General features: G+C 44.9%; 3 protein-coding genes across 3 annotated transcripts; 2 read left to right on the plus strand and 1 right to left on the minus strand.

Annotated features, from left to right (window-relative positions):
- Positions 1–322: 322 nt before the first annotated feature.
- On the plus strand, positions 323–4776 carry LOC128712536 (uncharacterized). Its single transcript, XM_053807432.1, has 3 exons — positions 323–574; positions 691–816; positions 4198–4776. The coding sequence occupies exons 1-3, from the start codon at positions 323–325 to the stop codon at positions 4774–4776; spliced, it is 957 nt and encodes a 318-aa protein (XP_053663407.1).
- Positions 4777–7094: 2318 nt separating this feature from the next.
- LOC128719595 (uncharacterized) lies at positions 7095–17254 on the plus strand. The gene is made up of 13 exons (XM_053813225.1): positions 7095–7169; positions 10571–10760; positions 10825–11096; positions 11350–11579; positions 11673–11938; positions 12005–12409; positions 12479–13003; positions 13073–13456; positions 13544–13780; positions 13846–14090; positions 14177–14394; positions 14460–17148; positions 17222–17254. The coding sequence occupies exons 1-13, from the start codon at positions 7095–7097 to the stop codon at positions 17252–17254; spliced, it is 5769 nt and encodes a 1922-aa protein (XP_053669200.1).
- A 1004-nt stretch (positions 17255–18258) lies between these two features.
- On the minus strand, positions 18259–20827 carry LOC128719606 (protein ovarian tumor locus-like). The gene is made up of 7 exons (XM_053813236.1): positions 20609–20827; positions 20414–20511; positions 20188–20342; positions 19614–20113; positions 18890–19180; positions 18398–18821; positions 18259–18299 (listed from the first exon to the last, which is right to left on the minus strand). Exons 1-7 carry the CDS (start codon positions 20825–20827, stop codon positions 18259–18261), a joined length of 1728 nt encoding a protein of 575 aa, XP_053669211.1.
- Between the last annotated feature and the right edge of the window lie 1412 nt (positions 20828–22239).

Raw genomic sequence — 22239 nt, forward strand, 5'->3', positions numbered from 1 at the left:
GAATTGTGACGCGTGTTGTACGCAGTGGAATGGCATGGTGTAGCGTGCGACAAGTTCCTAACAGTGCGCAACCGTGCGTGTATCTCCGGTGAGGTGTGACCTGCTCCAGTTGTGCCAAGACCTCGGCGGGACCATCCCATGTCCTGCCGTCAATTTTAGTGTTTTTTGTGGGTGGTTTTTTTTTGCGTGTGCGTGATTCTATCGGTGGGTGTGCGTCTCACAGTGCGCTGTACGTCCACTAGTCGTCCAGACACCAACCAAATCACAAGATCCTATCAGCCTGTTCCTGTAAGATTGTATCCATAAATAAAGACAAAACAAAATGCCGCTGCCAACACTCAACCGCCGGCAAACAAGTGTCAGACAGCAGAGGCGGCGGCATCTACTGCTGCCGCTGTTGGCCACCGTCCTGGCACTGGCCGGCCTGGCGACGAGCTCACCCGCCAAGTACAACTTCAATGTGACAAAGGCGCTAAGGATCGAGAGCAGCACATGGATGGAGCCGTGCGGCTACATTACGCAGGGCAGCATCGAGCATGTGCAGAATAAAAGCTTCACCAAGAGCACCAAGCTGGTAAGTGATCGCAACCCGCCTGCCGTTCCGCGTTTCATAATCGCCGTGCCCACCAAGTTTTCCGGCCAGTCGTCTAATCGCGTTCTACTCCCCTGGTTTTCCTCGTATCCTCGCAGCTTAACATGGAGCGGCAGATCAAGTTGACGCTGCTCGATCTGAAAAACTGGCGCAATCTGACCGATCGCACGAGATGGAACGACCCGCTTCGCATGCAGCAGTTTAAGTTCCTGAAACCCTTCGTGGTAAGTCACCCATCCCGCGTCACTGTGGCCGCAAACCGGCAAGCGATTCGGGGGGCGCAAACAAACCCCCCCCCCCCCCCCCTAACCATCACCGTAACGGTGGGCCAGGTCCACCGTACGACGGTAATACACCGGGGCCAACCTCGCCAGCAGATAGCGTATCGATATGGGGTCGCTGGGTGTAGATGATTCACGCCCGGATCATTACCGAGCGGTTTGCCAATAAAGATGGGAAGCAAAATTTCCCCAAGTATGCGCCTAACCTAACCACCCATTGCCACCGAACCCCAAGCACCGGCAGGCGGTTAGCTTTTAAAAGCGTGGGAATGGCGGAAAGTGTGCGCACACACACACACACACACCATCATTTTTGCCCACAACCTGAGATGGACCGTACTCTGTCAGACTACCTGTGTATGCCACATCACTTCTGCATGTAGGGGTATATGGGGGGTGGGGGGTTGGTAGTGAAGGTTTTAGAAGCCCAAAAGGCGTATAGACGGGCAAGGGACGTGTGGCATCTGCAGTGCGATGGGCATCGGACATCAGGGATTGATGATCCGATTCGAACGCACCCGTCGCGACTTCTGCTCGCAGTCTCTTTGCTTCATAGAGCTGTTAGGTAGGAAAGGGGGAGGAGGGGGGGGGGGGGGGGGTTGAAGGGAGGGAGAGGCTCGTTTTGTTTGGGCATCGCGGAAACTGTACACCGGCAAGCGCTCATGACCCTTGGCGAATGATTCGGATTGATTCATCCGGCCGACACGACACGGCCGATCGCCAATGGCTGGGAAGATGGTGACGAAATACGAGCAGCTTACGATGCAACTTACCAACTAGCCACTGGAACCGAACGCGGGGCTTTCCCCAGCGCGAGATGCATCTAAGGCAGGACGGCACCCGGAAACGCGAGGGGTGGGGGGTGGCTGGAAAATGAAGTCAATGGTATCGGAGCGGAGCGTAATGAGACAAATTACTGTTGCTCATGCATCATGAGGTCCAGCAACCGCTGGGGAGTTTGTTTCAGTCGCGTCGTCTAAAGCTTTTGGGACCGGAGCTACCGCTGGCAGCGCGATGGCGGGCGATGCTGCACGAACCACTTCGGTTCGGGTTTTGGCGCGTAGCGCTTTTTTTTCGTATTTGCAGTGTTTGGTTTTCGGTTCGGCCCTTGCCTAACACTCCCCCCCCCCCCCCCCCTCCCTCTCCTTTGACGTTAGCTCTATAATGTGCACGCAAAACTGCTGACGGTGGCACAAAGTGGCCTCCGGGGCCGGTCACCCGCGCATAAATGCTGCCAATTGCCGTACCGTGCGGCTGGGCAAGATATCAATGGCGCTATCCGTTGTCTTTCGAACTCTCAACGAGTTCTTCATTCGTTTTGTTGTAAAACTTTGGGACAATGTTTTTTTTTTTTTCTTTTTGTCCGGCAGTTCCGGTCCGTGCACAGGCACATCCATTCGGCACGGAACCTAATTGCTTCATTATTAATCATCACCCGGCGTGCGGACTGACGCTAGAACAGCCCGTTTGCCGCGGTGAATCATGCGCGAGACATTTCGGAATTGCCAACAGTGTTTGGTGTGTTTGTCGGGTGAAGCGTTCGCGTTACCGTTTTGTTTACGTGGCTGACAGCCTTGCGCGCTTAGAAGAAAGAGTGCAGCATAAGTTATGGGAAAGCAATAAAACTATTCCGCACCTCAGCACACGTTGTGCACCGGCGCGACAATCAGCAAAGAGCGGGGAACGTTTGCAGCGCATACTGCACACCCGTGCACCCTGGCAAAGCTTTTACGGGTTCTTCTTGTGGGCCAATAAAAGAGGAGACAACAGAAAAAAAAACACAATATCCGCTCCCAAACCAACGACTCTGTTGTAAATAAATCAAACGCACGAATCCGTCTAATGCTGTTGCTGGTTGTCTGATGTTGGAGCCCTAACCCCCATCCCGCCACAACCGCTGCAGACATGCATCCAGCAGCAAGGGATGGTGGGGCGAGAGGGTGTGGAGGGGTGGATGGTAAAAATCAAGGAGATGCGGCACCAAATAAGGGGGTTGTGCAGTGTTGCGCAAATTGCGACCGATTGGTTCCGTTTTCTGGTAGTAAAAGACCGTTGGGCACCGGGCTTTTTTTCTCCTGCTTTCGGTCGATTTTGACCGTTGTCCAATTTGGTTTTCCCCCCCTTTTTTTTTTGCTACATGGGCCATGGGCCGCCGTCACAGAAATCTTCAAAAACTACCGACCGAAATAAAAAAAAAAACACGCCAAAAAATTGGAAAGAATTTCCAAAACCAAAAATCATGAAACAGCATCCGACGGTGCATAAAAACGCAGGCGAAAACCAAACGATCTACCCCACCACCAAAAACCCCATCCCCCTCCTCTGCACCCCACTAATCCATCGACAACCACACGCTCTCCGCAGGACCCTCCACCCCACCCCCTCGCCCTGCTTCCCAGACAAACAGCAAACAGCAAGAATAATAAAAAAGGGATCAATCAAAGGAGGAAATTAATACTAATCCAAAATTTACGCAGATATAATCATAATACCTGTGATGGGGTTATGCCAGCTTTACTTTTGCCTTGATGAGTTATGATTTTAATTACAGATCCAAAACCCGCCCGAAATACCCGAACAGTGTTGTTGCAACATTTGTTGTGTGTGTGTTTTTTTTCCCCCTCTCTCTCTCTGTTGGCAAAACGATTTGGTGGACGCGTTTTATGGGCGCGAGATGAAGATGATCGACGCCTGTGCCGGTGTACGGCAGTGCAGAGGTTTTCTGAAGTGCAGCGAGAGCGCGCCCAGGGTTTGCGGGCCAGACATTTCGGCAAACGATTCCTTGATGGTGGTGTGCCTCCGTCGCTGGGGCTGCTAGTTTTCTAAGCTGCGTCTTCATCCGTATCTACTGCGCTACAATTGGGGTTAGGATAGCTGGTGAAATTTGGAGCTAATAACAGTGGATAGCGCATTCCGCAGCTTAACGGCGAAGTCTGTGTGTGCTTGAAGAGCTATTTTCCGGTGGCCTTTTTCATTCTCGCTACTAGCGAATGCTAAGAACGTAACGTTTGGTTTGCGAAATTGAGGAGACCCTGGGAGTTCTGACACGAGGTGTGGCTATTTTATGGCGCTATAACCTCAGAACTGGTGGAATCTGACGTCCTTCAGCAGGGGGAAAGAGGTTTTGGGCACCAGACTGCTGCTCCCAATATACACATAGAGCACCTCCCGAATCCAGGGTGTCAAAATAGCTATAAAACTGTGGTTTTATAGCATTTCTCTTGGCACCCCAAGCATAGCGCACAGATGTTGAATTTCTGCGGCATTCGTTGGTAATCTATACCTAATATTTCGCCTTTCCGTCATCTCCTTCCCTGTTTGCAGAAAAATGAGTCCAGCTGGGAGCGACGACTTTCCGTGTACTGGGCACACCTGAAGCTGGTACTGCTGTTTCACAAAAACCATTCCGAAACCAACATTAACCCGGTGCAGGCGGATGTGCTCGAAAGCGTCAACGAGTCGACGCGGCAGTTGCTCTGTATGGTGCAGGAGTACCGCAGCGTGACCAAGCGGCGAAATAAGCTCATTGATGCGGAGCACATGCAGACATTGATCAACTTTAATATCACGGACGCTATCGAGATCAAGATTCACATCTGGTACATCATGTGTCGGTTAAACTGCTTCCTGCAAGATATGCGCAAACACGTGCGCCAGCTCCGTGGTAAGGTAAACCAAGCGCACAGACCGGACACCGGGATGAACTGCAGGAACTGCGCTTACTTCAACAAGTACAAATCGCACAATACGAAGCACCAGAAGCAAAAGGTACATCAGCAACCGCTAGCGCACAACCGTAACAGCCAGCAGAACCAAACGAAACAGCAGCAGCTCAACAGACGGCCGAAAGGACAAAAAGGTACCCGGGCACCGAACGGTCGCGTGCAAAACCAGCAGGGTTAGGGGCTGCTCATGCAACACCCTGCAAAGCCCGCCAGTCTCTCTACTCCCGGTCGGCAGTCAGTGCCTTCCGCGAGCGCCAGGACGCGATACGACTTTTGCCAACTTGTCTGCACTCTACCGCTGGTGGGTGCCGTCATTCCAACAATTGTCGATACAGCAACCGGCAACAGAATCGTTTCGGTGTTGATGGTTGTGATGGTGCGTTGCACCGCATACGCATTTGGAAGTGAATTTTATTGACTGGCGTTGTATGATAGCAAATCACTCTGTTTCGGAAAGATCAAGTGATCTCTTTGTGACGTGATCTACTCGGTAGCAGGATCAGTCTTCATCTAGACCACAGCAAGCAGCAGCGGGTTGGTACGCTTCAAATAGTAGGTACTCTCTTAGTCTTTAGCAATGGTAGCATCCGTGCAGATGCGTCTTGCTTCCAGCGAAGCAACGCGTGGCTGTGCTACCGGGCAGGTGTGTGAATGTAATTGTGCGATGTTACGATCATTCGGCTCGCTACGGGTGCCTTCGACGTCGTGTGTGCCTTACATGTGTGAAACGGGTGATGTGTGCCGTACGCATCTAGTGACACAGTGTCCGTGCGATACCGCAGCCAATCAGCACACTAGCATACGGTAGCTTTTATTTATACACTATTTATTGACGAAACAAACCAAACCCCTGAACGGGTCAGAACGCATACAGCACCGGCGTACTGGTGGATCCTTGTGAGCGTTCTGCATTCGCGCGTACATGCAGTTTAGTATTAGTGATGCGAACCGTCACCAGCGTTAGGAAGCAAAACAAAATTTACAAGTTTTACGATCTCGAACCCGTAAGATGTTGGTGTCACGGTTACATTTTTTGTTTGTTTTGTTTTCCAAACAAGGATCACAGTTAGGGGCGTCGCCATCAACGCCACAGTGTACAAGTACTTAAACCCAGTTAGTTAGGCATTTCGATAAGTTAACATTTTCCTTTTTTCGTGGGAAGATCGATTGTAGAATATTTTGTTTCCATGTGTTTCTTGTTTTTTTTTCTTCTTCTTCTTTTGCGCACTAGTTTCCAGTATGTGTTGTGTTTCAATCGACAAGACGAGATCAGTAATCTGACATGCGGAATAGTACGGCGCGTCAATCAAAATTCAAACTCTTCTGTCAAAACAAAAGCGTTCTTGATACTTACAAGAACATCTCACTCGCTTGCAATGGTGGTCGTAAGTTGTACAGTAAACAACTACAAAATAGTAACGCTGTGATAGAAGCCCACTATTAGACTCGATTACTTGCGGAATAGACAACACTACCGGCAAACGCGTCTCATTCTAAGCGTTCTGGGTGGTAACCTGAAATCATTGGACATTATTTATATTCGTTGTCTTTAGCGTGCTTTTACGTACTTTTACGAATAAAAAAAAACTCTGCAGAAAGTCGCGAAGCACAACTCATAAAGGGCTAGCATTGCTTTCCAGTGTCACAAATTGTAAATTGAAACAGCAGAAAACCAAAATATCGCACAGTGTTATATATCGCAGATAAGCTTAAGCGCTATGATAAGTGTAAGTGAAGCGAGAGGCATGCCCGGCTAGGTTAGGTTCCTATCCGTACTTAATTGCCTGTCCATTACAAATCGCATTGAAAAGACAGACAACTGGAATGTACTAAGTAAAGGGGGGAAGAAGAAAGCTAAAAACTAAGTATCCTCGGATGTCATCTTTAGAGTACGCTGTGTCCTTTGCGACAATCGACTCACCACTGTCAGTGCAACCGAACACGCGTTGCCACCACCATCGGGGTATAGTTTGTAGTATTTTATTTGCCAACCACTATTTATTGTAATTAAAATTCGTTTCAACCGTATCAACAATATTACGTAGTAAGTTATTTTATCGTTCCTATTGTACAAAACTCACGCTTCATCCTTGCGTCATGTAATATCTTGAACAACAGCCAGTAGTGCTAAAATAACGAATGATCGAATAAAAGAAGGAGGGAGAGAAAATGTTTCAAAAATCAAATGCAAATGTACTTCCTGGCCTGGCGACAGTTTCACGCGCCGAAATGTCTTGAGACACTGTCCGAACTCGTCTATCATTCGGCAATCAATGTTTGTGTAATGGCAGGTACTCCAAACACACATTAACACTTAAAGAAGGACACAGAAGTGTGAGGTGAAAGAAATGTGTTCGAAACGCAATTCTAAGTCAAGTCCTCGTCAAGTTTGTTGCGGACGCGGGCTGCGTCGCACGACTTCGACACTCCTGGCTGTCGATTCAGGCGACAGCCGGTGGATGTGGTCGTGTTGGCGACGACGTACGCTACCAACGAATGCCACCGAAGGAGCATCGCCTCGAGATGATCCCGGTGACGCACCCAGACGGGATTCGGCCGTTGAACGTACAGGTTAGTGTTTAAATAAAGTAATATGTTAAGTTGAAGTTGATGAAGTTGATGAAGTTAAGTTGATGAACGAACAATCCGAAACTATTCCCCGCACCAGGACGTAATAAAGTTCAAGTGGAAGTCTTTGCGGTACTTCCATAAATCCGTAGTCACATTAATAGACTTATTTTTTGCCAATTATTCGTTTATTTAGTCTTATCTACTTAGATTGTAATTGCTCTGATTCTCAGATTTTTAAAGCACGCGAGGTCAGGTTCTGTCTCAACGTGTAATTCAACGCTCATGCATGTCTTCGCACAATGGCTAATGGTGTGGTCTATTATTACCCTAGACTTATCGCATCCTACAGCATTATTGGACATCATGCAGAACACTCCTACAAGACAGCATCTCGATTTGTACGGGGGTGAGACGTTGCACACTTTAAACAAACGAGACCGTCACAAGCCAACCCCGTGGGAATATTCACTGAGTTCGAAATGTTGTAGCCCTTAACCTAACAAAAAAAAGGTACATACATACATCAAATATCTCAATGATTCGTTGTCTAGCAGCTAGCGTTACCACACGACCATCGACCATTCCATCATCACGTCCGCATCTTCGTTCACAAACAAACTTCCTTTACGCGCCGCAGCACATCTCTGCTCATCCATTTCTCCAAAGCTCACAGAAGCACCGATGTGTTTCCAACGGGGCCGGTCAAACTTCACTTCCGGTTTGATACACCGGTGCAGTGCTCGGCGCAGAGTGCGCATTCGCCTCGGCTGCACTTGTTCGAAAGAAAAAAGGGATCGCTTTCGGAAAATATTTGCCTTTTCCACTCGTGGGCCAATCCCCTCCAACTCTCACCCCGCCACCCCCCGTTAACCCCTCCGTTACGTCCTGCCGGCGATGACGGTGAGCGAGAAAGGCATCCCGCGCTGAAGACCGTCCCGATCCCTTTCGAAGTCGGACGGACGGATTGTTTGCGACAAGGTTATAATGCTCGCCCAGTAGGCACGGTGTGTGACTTACCCTTGCTTCGGACCCCGCGAGACACTGCCAGCCTCGCCAGTAAAAAAGCAACGAGAGCTCGGAATCGGAGATGTGTTTTTTTTTATTGTTTCCTTCATAAAGTTATTGTTTTCTTCTGCATCATGGTAAAGCTTTAGTTTTCGTTGTGGTTTGGAATATCAGGATATTTACTTTTCGATTTCTCCCTTCGCGGCGTTCAAAACCTCTCCGGAGCGCTATACCGCAAGCGCTGTTGATTTTTATCTAAGTTGATTTATGTACGAACGTCCAGCACCGTTAAGCTCGCACGGACAATCATTCATCTCGTTAGCGATGCCTTTTTCACCAATGCTCGCGTGTGTATGAATCCCTTTTCTCTCTCCTTTGCTTTCGCTTCGACACCTGGGTGCCGGTCTAGAACTATCGGTTACGATCAACCTTTTTGGTTAAGTTAGGTTAAAGAAGCTCTTAATGCTGCACATCAAGCGAGGAAAGAAAACTTTTTACATAAAAAGTACTATAAAGGTATAATTAAACATAAATTTTATATGAAGTATACATTTATATATTATATATTTATATAATATTTAAAAAGTATAAAATATTTACTATATATGTATATATGCCAATTCATAAAGCTGTATTTGATAAATAATATATTGTAATAAATAATACTAAACTATCTCAAGAAGTCTTTCCAATAGCACACTCCTATTGGCACTCCTATAATCAAGCAGATAGATGAAGCAGGGCAAACAAAATTCTGCATTGTTACTGGCTCGGATGATTTATGTTACGATACGATACGATCTGATCTGGATTCTACACATATCAAATAAAGAGTAATTAATTATGTCAGAGTGAGTCATGGTTCATCTGCATGTAGGGGCATATTATGTCATTGCTAGAAGAGTAAGCCCATCATCAATGCTTCAATTGTCTCCTCAAATTAATCAAAATGTGTTTGGAGCAATAACTCCAAACGCCAAGTTACTCATTAACTACCGTATTAAGACTGAAAAGTATAATAATTGGTAAAATTGTCAGTTGAAGGTGGATGAGACATACCCAACGTCATTTGCTAATTGTTTGCATCGAAGAAAAATGTAATTCAAGACAAAGTGATTGGCGTTGGTGACGTGGCAGACAATTGGACGGCAATAAAATAAACAAATTAGCACCGGCAGCCACAGCAGACGATGTTCCAAATGAGCGACCGCTGACTGGTTTGATCGTGCACGGAAGCTCGCCAGACACGGAGACATTCATGTTTCACGTCTGGATCTTAGAGATGAATGAATAAACTTGGAGCGGCAACACGGTAATAACGAATGATGGAACGTAGGGTCACTAAGACAGTGGCTCAACTAAGCGAACGATAACGCGAGCTTCAGAACTAAAAGACGACCTACGAGACCAATTCCGTTGGACATCTTCAATTTTACCTCCTTGCGGAGAACTCCCAAAACTTTTAAGCCACGGCAAATTGCAGGCTCATTTCATCCTGCGTTTTTGATAGAACAACACCGTTCTTTGCCTTTAATTCTTCATTTTTAAACTCTTTTGGCGTTCGGGGACGTTCTTCGGCTTCCAAAACAAATACAAGTCATAGGCACTAGGCGTCTCCACTGATTAGTATTTCGGTTCTCAGTCCAGTGGCTCTTGGTTATTCGTTTGTAATTTTTGAAAATAAAACCTTCAAGAATATCTATTAACTGCCTTGAGCAGGTGTTGAAAAGCTCTCACTATAAAATATTCTTGCTGTATGATTAAAATATACCTAAAAATATTCAAATAATTACAGAAATATTGAAAACCTTCCGTGCCTTCCGTAGATAGCTGACACATTATTTATATTTAGCTAATTATTCCACTTAACTTTGGAAGTTTTTTTACATTACAAGTATTTTTTTTCTGAGAAGAGCTGGTAATTAACAATATTGATTAAGCTCAAGTTTGCGTTTTAATCGAATTCAACGCTAGAACTAATGGACCAGTCATTTTGACAACAACGCTTCATTTTCATTACATTAATTTATGAAGTAAAACAATTCTACCATAGCTGATGCTTGACTTTTACATATCTTTTCTGTAGTATAAACTCAAAAACGTATTAAAACATAATCCAGGACAGCGAAATTGTTTACAAAGTGACCATCAATGAAAAACGTTTAAAACCCTTGGTAATTTTTTTTTGTTAAATACCAAAATAGTACATTATCCCATAATACATCCAAACGGCCTGCATCACCCAAAATAAAATAAATCAATTATCCGTTTATGGCACTAGATTGTCAACTGAAACACCTACACAGGTGCAAGAGAAGAGAATTACTTGGCGGATGAATCTCAATCGTACAAACGGTAACGTTGCTGAGTCGCCATCGTTCGCAGTCTTGATTTAGCCGTGGAGCGGGCGCTTCACAGTTCCGAAGCAGCTGCAGTGTAACGATACACGCCAAAATTACAGCCGGCATCGTGTCAAAAAAAAAAAGATGTCGCACCCGTGGTGCCGTCATGTGGTTTTGTGTTTAGTTGTGCAGTTACTTTTGATGTGTTTTTGCGTACAAAGGATAAACAGTATAACCGTTCCACGTAAGTAGCTCCTGGTCGGGATTGTGATTTCTGGCTAATGAGAGCTATATTTAATCGCTTACAGTCGAGTCCGGTTCTGCAGAGGTCACTACCACCATTCCCACTATCACCATCTCACAACCAAGAGCAGCGGAACAGACAAATGCTGCCAGCATCTTCCGATTGCCTTGCTCGTCGGTGAAACCCTTCTTATTCGAACGATCTTCGAATAGTTTAAAGCTCTATTTGCTCGATGCGATCGGATTACATCGCTTTGAGAATGGAGAATCAGGTGGCATTGTTCAATCACACATTAGCACTCTGCCTAAGAAGTACGAAGAGGCAATAACGCTACAGGTATGTGTATCAGATATGATTACGCTTGCAATAGTAATTGCAGTAGAGTTTGTGCTGATAGTGGTAATCGCCATTAAAATATTCGCAGTGTCATTAGTACCGTAAGTAGTTGTAAGCCGTAGTGTGGTAGTGGTTGTATTCGTTACAGTTATGGACACATTTAGGTATGCACTGCGCAGAATAATCCATTTATTTTTTTATTAATAGCTCTTAAAATTAGTTGAAAAAAAAATTATTTGCTCTTTTATTCAAGATTCTTGATATTAAACTTGGAGAAGCAGATTATGTGCTCTTCGTTGTTACCACTGACCAATGGCACAATGTCTTCTTAGCCCACCAGAACGTTGGTATTGGACCAACCAGTGCTCAACCTATACAGCGTATCAAATACTCTGGCAATTTTTCCAAAGCACAACTACTTGAATGCAACGGTAACATTTACATGGTAACGATCGTCACATACGCTACTACTGGGAAAATTCGGTAGGTTCATGCTTCCGCTACTGCGGCGTGACATGCTAAGCACTTTCCTAACCTGGCTTTATCACTTATCTTATTAAATTTAACGGTCAACAGTGTCTACCGTTGGCAGCAGTCATATTTTTCTCTTGAGAGTACCAAGGAGGTGTTATCTATTGATGATGTACGGTGCCATTGTCCCAGTACACTGTTGCTTCTGGCGCTCGATTATGGCCAATTACCAGAGCGCTCACTAAACCACGTTCTGTTGCTGGATAATGCAGAACGCCCAGTGAAGGTGCAGGAAATGTTCTTCCTGTACAGTTCGTTACCATCTTTTACTCTCGACGATGAACTATACCTTATCCGGCATGTTAGCAGAGGTTAGTATTTAAAGGAAAGTCATTATCGAAGTTAAGCTAACACTAGTCCTTTGTTATTTCCTGCAGATAAATCATATCTTTATCAGTGGAGTGCCGAAGGGAGATTCGTACGCTTGCGTAAACTATCGGAGCATCCACAACAAATCACAACCTATACACATTGGGATAGTACGCTGGCCGTTGCGTTCGACAATAACATTCGACTGTATAACAGCAACAAACAAAATCTGTTGCGTGTCGAATCTTCCTTTTCGCTGCATGGAGCCAACTCATCGGAACCTTTGACACAACTTACGCCAGGATCATCCGAAGAGAAGTTAAAGATGCTTTACGGGTTACGAACAGAGGACAGTGAGGAAGTTATACTAGCAACGGAGTTTTACTGCCCTGCACAAAACGAACACACCCCAAACTCAACTGCACTATATCTTTACAAACTTTCCATAAAGAGCGTCGCACGATCAGCAGAAGGTTAATTTCCATCCAGCTATAACTAGCTATTAAATTTAGTAAATAACACTAATGTCAATTTTTTCACAGCAACAGCACAGGAGCAGGGCTTTCAGACTCTCAACAGTTGTCTACATCGGCTCAAGCAGGAACTAAACGAACGTAAAAAATGGATCGACCTTATCCGACTGCAGTTGTCACGCAAGAATTTGCTATTCGACGCGATCACACAAAGTGATCCGGCCAAGTCGACTCTTATACACCCATCAGCGACACTGACCAACGTGCTCTTGTCGCACAATAATCCAAATCTATTGCCACCTTCGCGTACCATACTAAATGGTCAGTCGCTTCTTCTACGCCACTATCGCGTAGCTACGGACCTCAACCAGGTGCTACTGCTAAATCGCGAACGAACAGAAATTCGCGGCGATCTGCACGTATCCGGCAATGTACGCACACGCTGTTCCAAAATTCGTGCCGTCAACGCTCAGGACAGTTATGGTGCGGATCCTAAAAAGAGACGAATGCGCTCCACTGTACATGTGGCGGGAAAAACTTTCTATCGCGTCGTGAAGGCGAAGGAAATTGTGTCTGATTCAACGCTAAGCAAACGTAAGCATGGAGTTCGTGCTCAAACTTTCTTGTCACTAGTCATTCAACATGTAATCTCGCACACTACAGGTTGTTTGCTGCGTTCCAAGATGAATGTTTTGCATGGTACGATGCAGTTGGACGAGCTGAATACGCAAGCCGTACGAGTGGAGCAGGGTAGCATCAACCACATCGCTGTACCAACGCGGAAGGTACTGACGGATGCAGCTAATCATGGTTACCGCGGACATAAGGTATTCCGCAGCGTTAAATCCTTCCGGTTAAATACGCACCATCTCAACGGACACCCACTATCGACGGAAATTATTGAGTCTGGGCTGAAGTACGCAAACGAGGGCATAACCATTAAGACAGATGTGTGTCGTACGCGTAACCTCGTTGTTCGGAATAGTGTGAACGAATTTCCACTGACACAACTAGTCTTCTTGCATCAAAATACCTTACATATCAAAGGTAAGTCTGTGGAACAGTAAGTTAATGGCTTAAGCTCTAGCAACTTATCATCTTTTGTATATTTGATCTTGCTGTTTAATGTTTCAGGTAATTTGTTGTTGGGAGATCAAGTATGTGTGAAGAATCTCCAGTATCGTGGCACGTTGAACAATATCCCGAAGGAAGATCTGCTGGACAGATTATCCAACCAAACCATTACCGGTCCCGTATTCGTGAGTAAGGGTTTCACACATAATCTTCAGGTGCGTCAGGTGAACGGAGAGCTGATGGCGAACTACGCCACCACCACCCAACCTAACCGAAATGAAGCACTGCAAATACAAGGTGAGTTTGAAGTACACTTTACGTACAGCTTTTGAAGAGCACTGTTTCATCTGTGACCCTTTAAGCATCTGTGCGAGCGGAAAAAATGATAGTTCTTGGTGATCTCACTGCGAACCACGAGGAACAACAGTTGACCCCACATATCGGCACTAGTCCGGGTGACTTCAGGCAGCTATACACTGGCAAACTCGTGCTGAACGGTACGCTACGATTAAAGGTAGCCAATATAAATGCACCGAACGTTACGATCATGGGACAATCTGTAACAAGTAAACCGTACCAGCAGTACCTGCTGCGCAATGAACGACAGGTTGGTAAAATTGTATTGCTATTGTACTGCTCTATTTACATTTTCTCTTTCTCGCCCTTTTCCTCTCTTTCATTCTCTCGGAACAGGTTATCAGTCGTCCGATTGCGTATCATACTGCACAGTTTCAGTACCTGTTTGCAAATACACTAAACGAAATCGCACTATGGCAGTTCAGCTTAACACACCGCAATTGGCAGAATAGTTTCTATCTGCAGGATGTGGCTGTGCAGGGCAATGTGCGACCTGGTCGGATCGCCAAACGGTTGCATTCGGTGCAGCAGAACCGTATCGACGTTAATGCGCAGTAAGTAGATCAACTCGCTCATCTTTGTGTGACATCCTTCCTAACACATCTTTTTCGTTGCTTAGTATTCGCGTGTGTGACGTAAAACATTTTACCGAAACTTTGCGTGTAACACACCTGCATACCCACTCAATTGACGGTACCATTGTCCCCGAAGCTCTCTGGCGCAAAGGCGTCCCGTATGGGACGACTAATGCCGCACCGAAAGTATTTTTAGGTCATACAGAGCTGCGACAGAGCGTTCTACAGATCCGAGGTCCATTTCAAACGGCTGGATTCAACGGCCGAACGTCGTACGACCTAGCGGAGTTGGCCAAACCACCACTGCGACGTTATCATACGTTGCAATTGAATGCTGTTAATGCTACCGTGACCAACGTTCGACAGACGATGGATCTGTCGCTCGATGATGTACTGCAACGCTTCGTTACTGCTGTGCCCTATCACCACGGATCGAGCGTAGGTAGCGTACCATCATTTGCCAAGATCGTTACGCCAGTGCATGTGCAGCAGATTCCAATAGCCTCGGTGGGACATATCAACTTTTGTTCCGTCCAGCGGCTTCTGCAGGAAACAGTCTCCAAAAATAGTCGACCGGGCCGTTCGATTGCAGGCTATAAGCAGGTGCTTGGAGCGGTTAGCATTCCCAAGCGACTCACGGTCAGCCGAATCAATAGTCACGACACAGCGCACCTGGGACGGATCGTAACTCGTGGTCCAAATGCACTTCCGCAGAGTATTGACAGCCGTTGGCGCTTCGGAATGGTCACAACTAGCTATCTCACCGCGAAGTTAATTAATCGCACTCCTCTCACCCGGCTAGCCTTGCACTCCGAAGAAACGCTACTACTGCAGAGTGAGCTACTCATCGAACGACTACAAGTGAACGTGCTGCAGCTTGCAAAAAACCCAAACTGGATCTTTGAACCGAACACGGGCTCTTCACTGATACATATTCCTCACGGTGTCACACGGTTACGCTGCCACGGCAGCATTCATAGCCACATCCGCGATCCGGCCCATCTGCTCAATCAATTGCTACTGACACCTTCGCTTGATCAAACCAGAACCGTAACTGGTGGTCTCGTTTTCGCTGGACAAAGTGTTCATTTCGGCAATTGTACCACGCCTGCTGGAGGTATTATTCAGCGGATCGAACGAACTGCCCGACAGTGTTTGCGAAGGAACACGTCCCCCGATTTACGTTTGCCCGTTGTGTTCGAGCAGGATCAGGTACTGCTGCAGACAGGCCCGGATATGATGTCGATACATGGGAACATCCACGTTGCTGAGCCTGGCTATCTTAAAGCACGCACCATCGCTGGTGTGAATGTGGCAGAACGTCTCGGTCCGACTGCTGACCTTTATCGATTGTCACTGTCCCAAGGGGTCTCAACGTTACCTATTGTCGGTGAAAAGCGATTTTCCCAGGACCTCATAGCCACCGTATACAATCTCACGCTTGTGCCGGGCCACACTGGAGATAGTTTCTGGTCCCGGTTGGCACATTGTAACCATCCAACACTATACCCCTGCACAAATGCGTTACATTTCGGGCAATCTGTGGTGGTGAGTGAACTATTAACAGCTGGACAGCTTAACAACGTACCGTTTAAGGGATTTTTCCACGCATTTGTAAAGCGCCAATCTGCTCCAATTCACCAATCAAAGCTCCACCACATCCAAGACTTTATTGGTACGCTGACCGTGTCGGAGTTGCGACTTACTGGTACTGCCACGATCCTAAACTACATCAACAGCATCCCACTCGGGGAGTTAATTTTCCACTCCACAACCAACGCCACCCATCAAATAGTGCCAGGTCCAAAAACATTCCGAACCCTGCATATAGATGGACCGCTTTCGCTGCAGCTGCTTAATGGACGCCAATTGTCGCAGGTGAAGCGTGACTCACTATCTTCGGACGATGTCCATCAACTAGAGGCGATCATTTTCAACAAGCCCGTGCTAATTTCCGAACTGTATACACGCGTTCTCTACCACATTCGGACCGCTTCCTATCGTCTTGTGGCGGAAAACCCGACTGTTCAGCTGCCCGCGGAGTTGCAACTACGATCAGATCACCTTCATCCTCTGAAGATAATGCAACGCACCAACAATATCGGACGCGCACGCACCAGCACGGTAAAGCTTCGATCGCGAGAGTCGGCCAACTTTATCGAGCTTGTAACCATGGATGCAGTCGATACCATTCGACTACACTGTTCGCCTGATCAACGATCCCTTGTAGTGGAGTTGCGACGGCTTCCATCGAACCGCACCAGTGAACAACGGCTGCACGATTTGCCACCAGCGACCGGATGTCTGCAGACGGTTGATGCATACAGCGTAAATCGAACGACACTGCTGATTCTACTTCGGCACAAAAACTCGGAACATTCGCAAAACCGGAATGTGACCATCAGCACACTCTATCAATATGATCTTGTACGAGGCAGTCTAACACCAGTCAAGATACCAACTCCAGGACCAACCTGTCGGCATACATGCCTTCTGCAGCCAAAACTCGAAGAAATAATGCTTGCAACTGCCGGGTGCTTCGATTCTCCCGTTTCCAGTGGAATAAAACTCTATCAACTCGAAACCGATGGCACGTCCTTACGGTTACGCCACTTTCAAACAATCGATCTAGTCTCCGCTGTAGGCGCAATGAGTTCTACTGTCGACGGGACTACTTTGCTAGTAAAAGATGACACCACGCATCGGCATCGCTTCACTTACAGCTCGGTTCAGGTAGGTTTAATTACGACTTAATTTTTCTTCATGGTGTAACGGATACTGAGACGGTTTTTTCTTATCCTTTTAGGGCTGGGCACAAGATGATGGACAACTACCTTAAAACTGTGTATCTTATTCGAAATAGCATAAAACTTATATTATAATTTACGTTAACGCGCCGGGCTTTGCCATATATGTAACGTAACTTTGTTTTGTTATCCAATAAATTATTAAAAGAATAAAACTCGAACCTTGCTTATATTATTTCACAACGTGTGCAGTAAATCCGCGGGGATGCGATATATCTATATTCGTTATAAATTAATAAATGGATGAATTATTATTAATTATGTATGTGCATAAGTGGCCTGCAAAAATAATCAATATCGAAGATTCTTAACTGTCTTTTAACTCAATTAAAACACGAGAAGCCTAGTTGTTCAGCAATTAACGAGAAAATGTAACTTTATTTTGATTATAACCATGAACAGTACATCAGGCACGCAAAACGTAAATGATTCATAATAGTTTGTTTACAGCAACCAATATTTTCTTAAACTATGAGTATATACAAGGATTTTAAATGCATCAGCAAAATGTGCTTTGCAAATAATAAAAAATCAATGAGAAAATTTAAAAAATGGTAATAAAGTAAAAGAATTGTTGCACTACTTGGTGCAACTTGTGTAAGAAATATAAGGATCGTTTGCTAAAGTAAGTAGCAGAATAAAATTATAACATAAGAAATGATAAAATAATTTGGAAAAAAGATGCAACGTTTGACACTAACAGTGATCATTTATGGCAACGAATCAGTTCATGCCCGTAAAATTGTACATGTCAGCAATAAAAAAGATATATTAAGTTCAATGCCCGTCAACCTACTCTTTGCTCAGCAAAACAAATGACAAATTGTAGTAAATCTATAAATACAAAACAAAGAAAATTAAACAACGCTTTTGCGTTATTCATAATACGTATTTCATAGTAATCATGAAATACTGTGAAATACCAAATAAAATCAATAACTGAAGCATAGAATATTCGCACTATGAAGTCTTATAGAACCAAAATTAATCATAAATGGTGAAAAAATGCAGAAGGGAGCGCGTTTATGGCGGAGGTTTATGAATTATTGTCGTACCCCAATGGCAGTGTTGATATATCTGTAACAGATGATGAAACACATTTTAGCATTCTTATGCCAGCTTATCGTACAATTTTAATACTAATTGATAAAAAAGCAGAAACCTACGGAACTTACTATTTGTGTCTGCTGCAATGGGAAAGTACTGCACATAGCACCCCGAACCAAATGGTATAGTTACAGGCATCTTCCGTGGATCCTGCAGCTGCTGCTGTTGGTGCTGTTGCTGATCCTGTCGATGGCGAATGCGGTGTCGTTGTCGGTGGCGTTGACGCTGACGATGATAAGAATGTTGTGGTTGTTGATTATAATGCTTTTCTTGTTGTTGCTGTTGCGGTACTTGATGTTGATCCGTCGGTTGCTGTTGTTGCGCTTGCAGTGTTGAATCGACCACCATCACACGAGTGTTCGGTATAGGTGGGTTCAATTGGTTTGGCAGCAGTGTTATGAGATCCGTTACAGCCAACGACTCATTGGTTGTTAATGTTGGTGTCTGTTGAAAATGTTTCAGCGGTGACTGCGTTGCCGTGTGAAATAATTGCTAAAGTAAAGAAAAAATTTGTTAGATCAAACAAATGATTCAAGCTCATACAGTTGCTTCTATCGTACCAGCGGTGGCGTGGTGGAACTGTAAGGAGCATAAACGCAGCCATGCACACTGATTGGATGGACTACATTATCGGTCAATAAACTGACATTATTAGCAGCGTATTGTTCGGAAGATGGTGACATATAGATGCTCTGATAAGGCGTAAAAATTTCGAATGGAGAATCAATTCTACCGAAAAAGTCCATATGCTGGACAGGTTGTAACGCAGCCACTGCTCCATCAATGTTCTCAGTGTTCATCATTGTTGTACTAGCAGCATATTGTTCCGAAGGCGGTGGCATGTATATGTTCTGATAAGGTGAAAGAATCTCGAACGGAGAATCGATTCTACCGGAAAAATCCAAATGCTGGACAGGTTCTGGCGCAGCCACTGGGCCATCAGTGTTCTGTTGCGTAACATAATTAGCAATTACTTGCGGGCTTTTCTGTTCGCAAGAACAGCTACTACCACCAAGAACTGTGCCGGTGGCGGCTCCATACCGGTTTGCGCCAAGCACTTCTGCGCACACCACAGAAAAAGATAAAGGACAAAACAGTATTATTAAACACATTTCACACCAAAACGAAAGGCATTTTGTATCTTACCTGTTGGCAGCAAGGCAAGCGGATTAACCAATTTTGCACTATTCATTTCATTTTGGATTCTTTTCTCATTCTAGAAGAATTCACAGAATTTATAGTTTACATTCACTTATCTAATGCACCACGGGCGAGTTAACAAACCTCAAGTATTGCGTTATTCCTTTCCATTCGCATTTCCTGCCACACATCGTATTCCACATTCCGATAGATGCAAGGATCGAGCGCTTTCGCCACCTTGTACGGGAACGGTGTGATCCCGAGTGCGAGAAGTTGTCGCACGCAGGAATTTTTCGAATCCGTAAGAAGCGGATTGGGTTTATTTCGTCTGTCCTGAAAGTATTCGCCAATGTACGCCCGACATCCTTCATCTAATCCGTACTGTTTGAAATAATCCTCTATGATAAAAAAGTAATCTTGATTGTGAAAATGGCATAGATGCGGGTACATCAGCACACAATTCGTATCGTCCGGTTTGGATAGTTGCATTTGCAGTCCATCCGGTGTAATGGCGGTAGTGGTACCATCGGTTTGCGTTGCGTATCTAAAGAACTTGTTCTCGGGATCGTGCAACATACGTTCGACGGCGTATTCGACGTCCGGCAGACCTAGTACTCTTGTGTACAACAACTGATAAACTATCGCTGTAAGGTAAAATACAAAACAACGTTTTAATCTCGTCTATTGATCTTCTACACTCGCGTGGTATATATATTACCCTGACATTCAGCGGTTACTTTCATCGTTTCTATCGGGAACACCGCATCGAAATGATTATCACGACCGTTGAAAAGCCTCCAGGTCACTTTATACTTCGGGTTGTACACAAACCATTTGCCTTCTTTCAGGGGTTCGAACAGAAATATATTCGCTCTGGAACGCGAGTTAGCAAATGCAGCAGTAAGAAAACGTTATCCCATTATGATGCAACAGAAGTTACCTACCTGTACCGTAGTGCCAGCGCTTTCAATTCCACCAAACCGCCATACGTCCGCGGCCGCAATAGGTTGTTCACGTACGATTCGTAAGCGTACTTGATGTCCTAAAAGAATATAAGAAAACACAGCATCTGATCATACTGCACATTCTTGCATACTGCGAAGTGTCACTTTCCCCCGACACAATGAGGTCAGGAATACCTTCGAGAATATTCCCCGATTTCTGCGCATAAATTTCACACACTCCAGGCGAACCTTATAGTGATAGAGCTGTATGTCGTATTGTAGCTCCGATACAACACGAAACAATGAGGTAGAATCGGTAGCGGCATGTTTACGATAGTATCCTAGCTGTTCCAGGAATTTATTGTAAATGTCCGGCGAATCACGGCAGCCGAAACCGAAAACTCGCGAGTACATGTTTCAGTAATTTGTCACTCGATAACTAATAATAATAACTTCACTCGATTACTTGAGGATTATTTGATTACTTCATGGGGAAGTAAATACAAGATGCCGACGCGGTGCACAAACAAAACTGATGATTTATTTGCACACATACAACAGCGGATCACAAGCGAACTTTTTTTTCTTTTCGATATTGGCAACGAGACAATGCGATCTTATTGGCAACGAGACAATGGCAATGCCTAGTAAGCGCTGCAAACACACATGGAAGCTATGTACTAAAAAGTGATGCCAACATGCTAGCTGGAAACGGTTGCCAGATGGTATTAAAATAATTTATATTTTACGCACTCAAGGTGAATATATGTGAGGAGGATTTTAGAACTTTTTTTTATTATTTGATTATTTTTTTATTTTTTTATCAAAAATTATGTTTTAAAATCGCCTTCACCGATGGGATGTAGGTATGTTTTTGCAAACAAATCTATTAAAAAGCTGTTGCGAACGCGATCAGATATCATGAATGAGCATGCTAACATCCAGGGTTTTATCAGGGGTGGAATATTGCGAATGCGGTCAGAAACCATAAATCTAAGCAAAAAGGCGTAAAATTGTTCCAAAATAGCTTCCATTGTCATATAAAACATTTGTGTTTAGTTTATTATAATGAATTCTACCAAATAGTAGCCAGGTTTGCTGAATAAATTAAGTGCAAAGAAGAAAGTCAACTATCTTACGTTGAAGTATAAACGATTTTAGTACCGGATTTGACTTATGCGGAAATTCGTGATACACGGATTTTTCTCTGGTTATAGCGGTCCGCTATAATAACGTATCTCGGGGACTGCCTGTTCTTCAAATCTTAAGCTTGTATTTTCAAGTCATTGTGTTGGTAATCTAGTTTAATTGAGGTCTACATTCAGATACTTGTTCTGATTTAATTTTAGAACAAAAGGCTACTTGTCCGACCCTAGCACCTTCGGAAGCGGAAAAGCCTAACGTCCAATCTGAGTTGATAAGTAACGCCAACCAAGACTTGCGCGAGAGTTTCAAGGTAGACCAATCTTCGCTCTGTCTATCCACGGCGGCGGAACTAGCATTCTGGATTTGTTCCCGCGGCAACAAAAGCGCTTACTTTTTTAATGCTTATAGTGTTGGGGATGTTCTAGTGTGTGGCTACTACGCTTAACCCACTCACAGGTAACAGGAAACGGCCTTCTGATGACGTGCGCAACACAAACACACACACGCACACTCTCTCTGCTACGTGCCGTGGTGAAGGACAGTCGGTTTCCTCTGCGTGCAATATATTTTATTAATTGAAACTATATCTTTTAATTGTAGAAATTAATGTTGTATTAATGTTGCAACACAACATATAGGAAACTTGAATACTGAACATCTTCAACCATTTAAATGATTAA

Source organism: Anopheles marshallii, chromosome X, assembly GCF_943734725.1.
Source record: "Anopheles marshallii chromosome X, idAnoMarsDA_429_01, whole genome shotgun sequence".
In the NCBI taxonomy this organism is placed as follows: Eukaryota; Metazoa; Arthropoda; class Insecta; order Diptera; family Culicidae; genus Anopheles; species Anopheles marshallii.

Excerpts from the sequence above, each read along its gene's own strand:
- LOC128719606 (XM_053813236.1), bottom strand. The coding sequence starts at position 20,827 with ATGTACTCGCGAGTTTTCGGTTTCGGCTGCCGTGATTCGCCGGACATT. Across the intron at positions 20,512-20,608 it reads ATCGGGGAATATTCTCGAAG|GACATCAAGTACGCTTACGA; the intron begins GTATTCCTGACC and ends ATATTCTTTTAG. Across the intron at positions 18,300-18,397 it reads CATTGCAGCAGACACAAATA|ATATATCAACACTGCCATTG; the intron begins GTAAGTTCCGTA and ends CATCTGTTACAG.
- LOC128719595 (XM_053813225.1), top strand. The coding sequence starts at position 7,095 with ATGCCACCGAAGGAGCATCGCCTCGAGATGATCCCGGTGACGCACCCA. Across the intron at positions 11,939-12,004 it reads TATCCGGCATGTTAGCAGAG|ATAAATCATATCTTTATCAG; the intron begins GTTAGTATTTAA and ends TATTTCCTGCAG. Across the intron at positions 13,457-13,543 it reads AAATACCTTACATATCAAAG|GTAATTTGTTGTTGGGAGAT; the intron begins GTAAGTCTGTGG and ends TTAATGTTTCAG.
- LOC128712536 (XM_053807432.1), top strand. The coding sequence starts at position 323 with ATGCCGCTGCCAACACTCAACCGCCGGCAAACAAGTGTCAGACAGCAG. Across the intron at positions 575-690 it reads TCACCAAGAGCACCAAGCTG|CTTAACATGGAGCGGCAGAT; the intron begins GTAAGTGATCGC and ends GTATCCTCGCAG. Across the intron at positions 817-4,197 it reads AGTTCCTGAAACCCTTCGTG|AAAAATGAGTCCAGCTGGGA; the intron begins GTAAGTCACCCA and ends CCCTGTTTGCAG.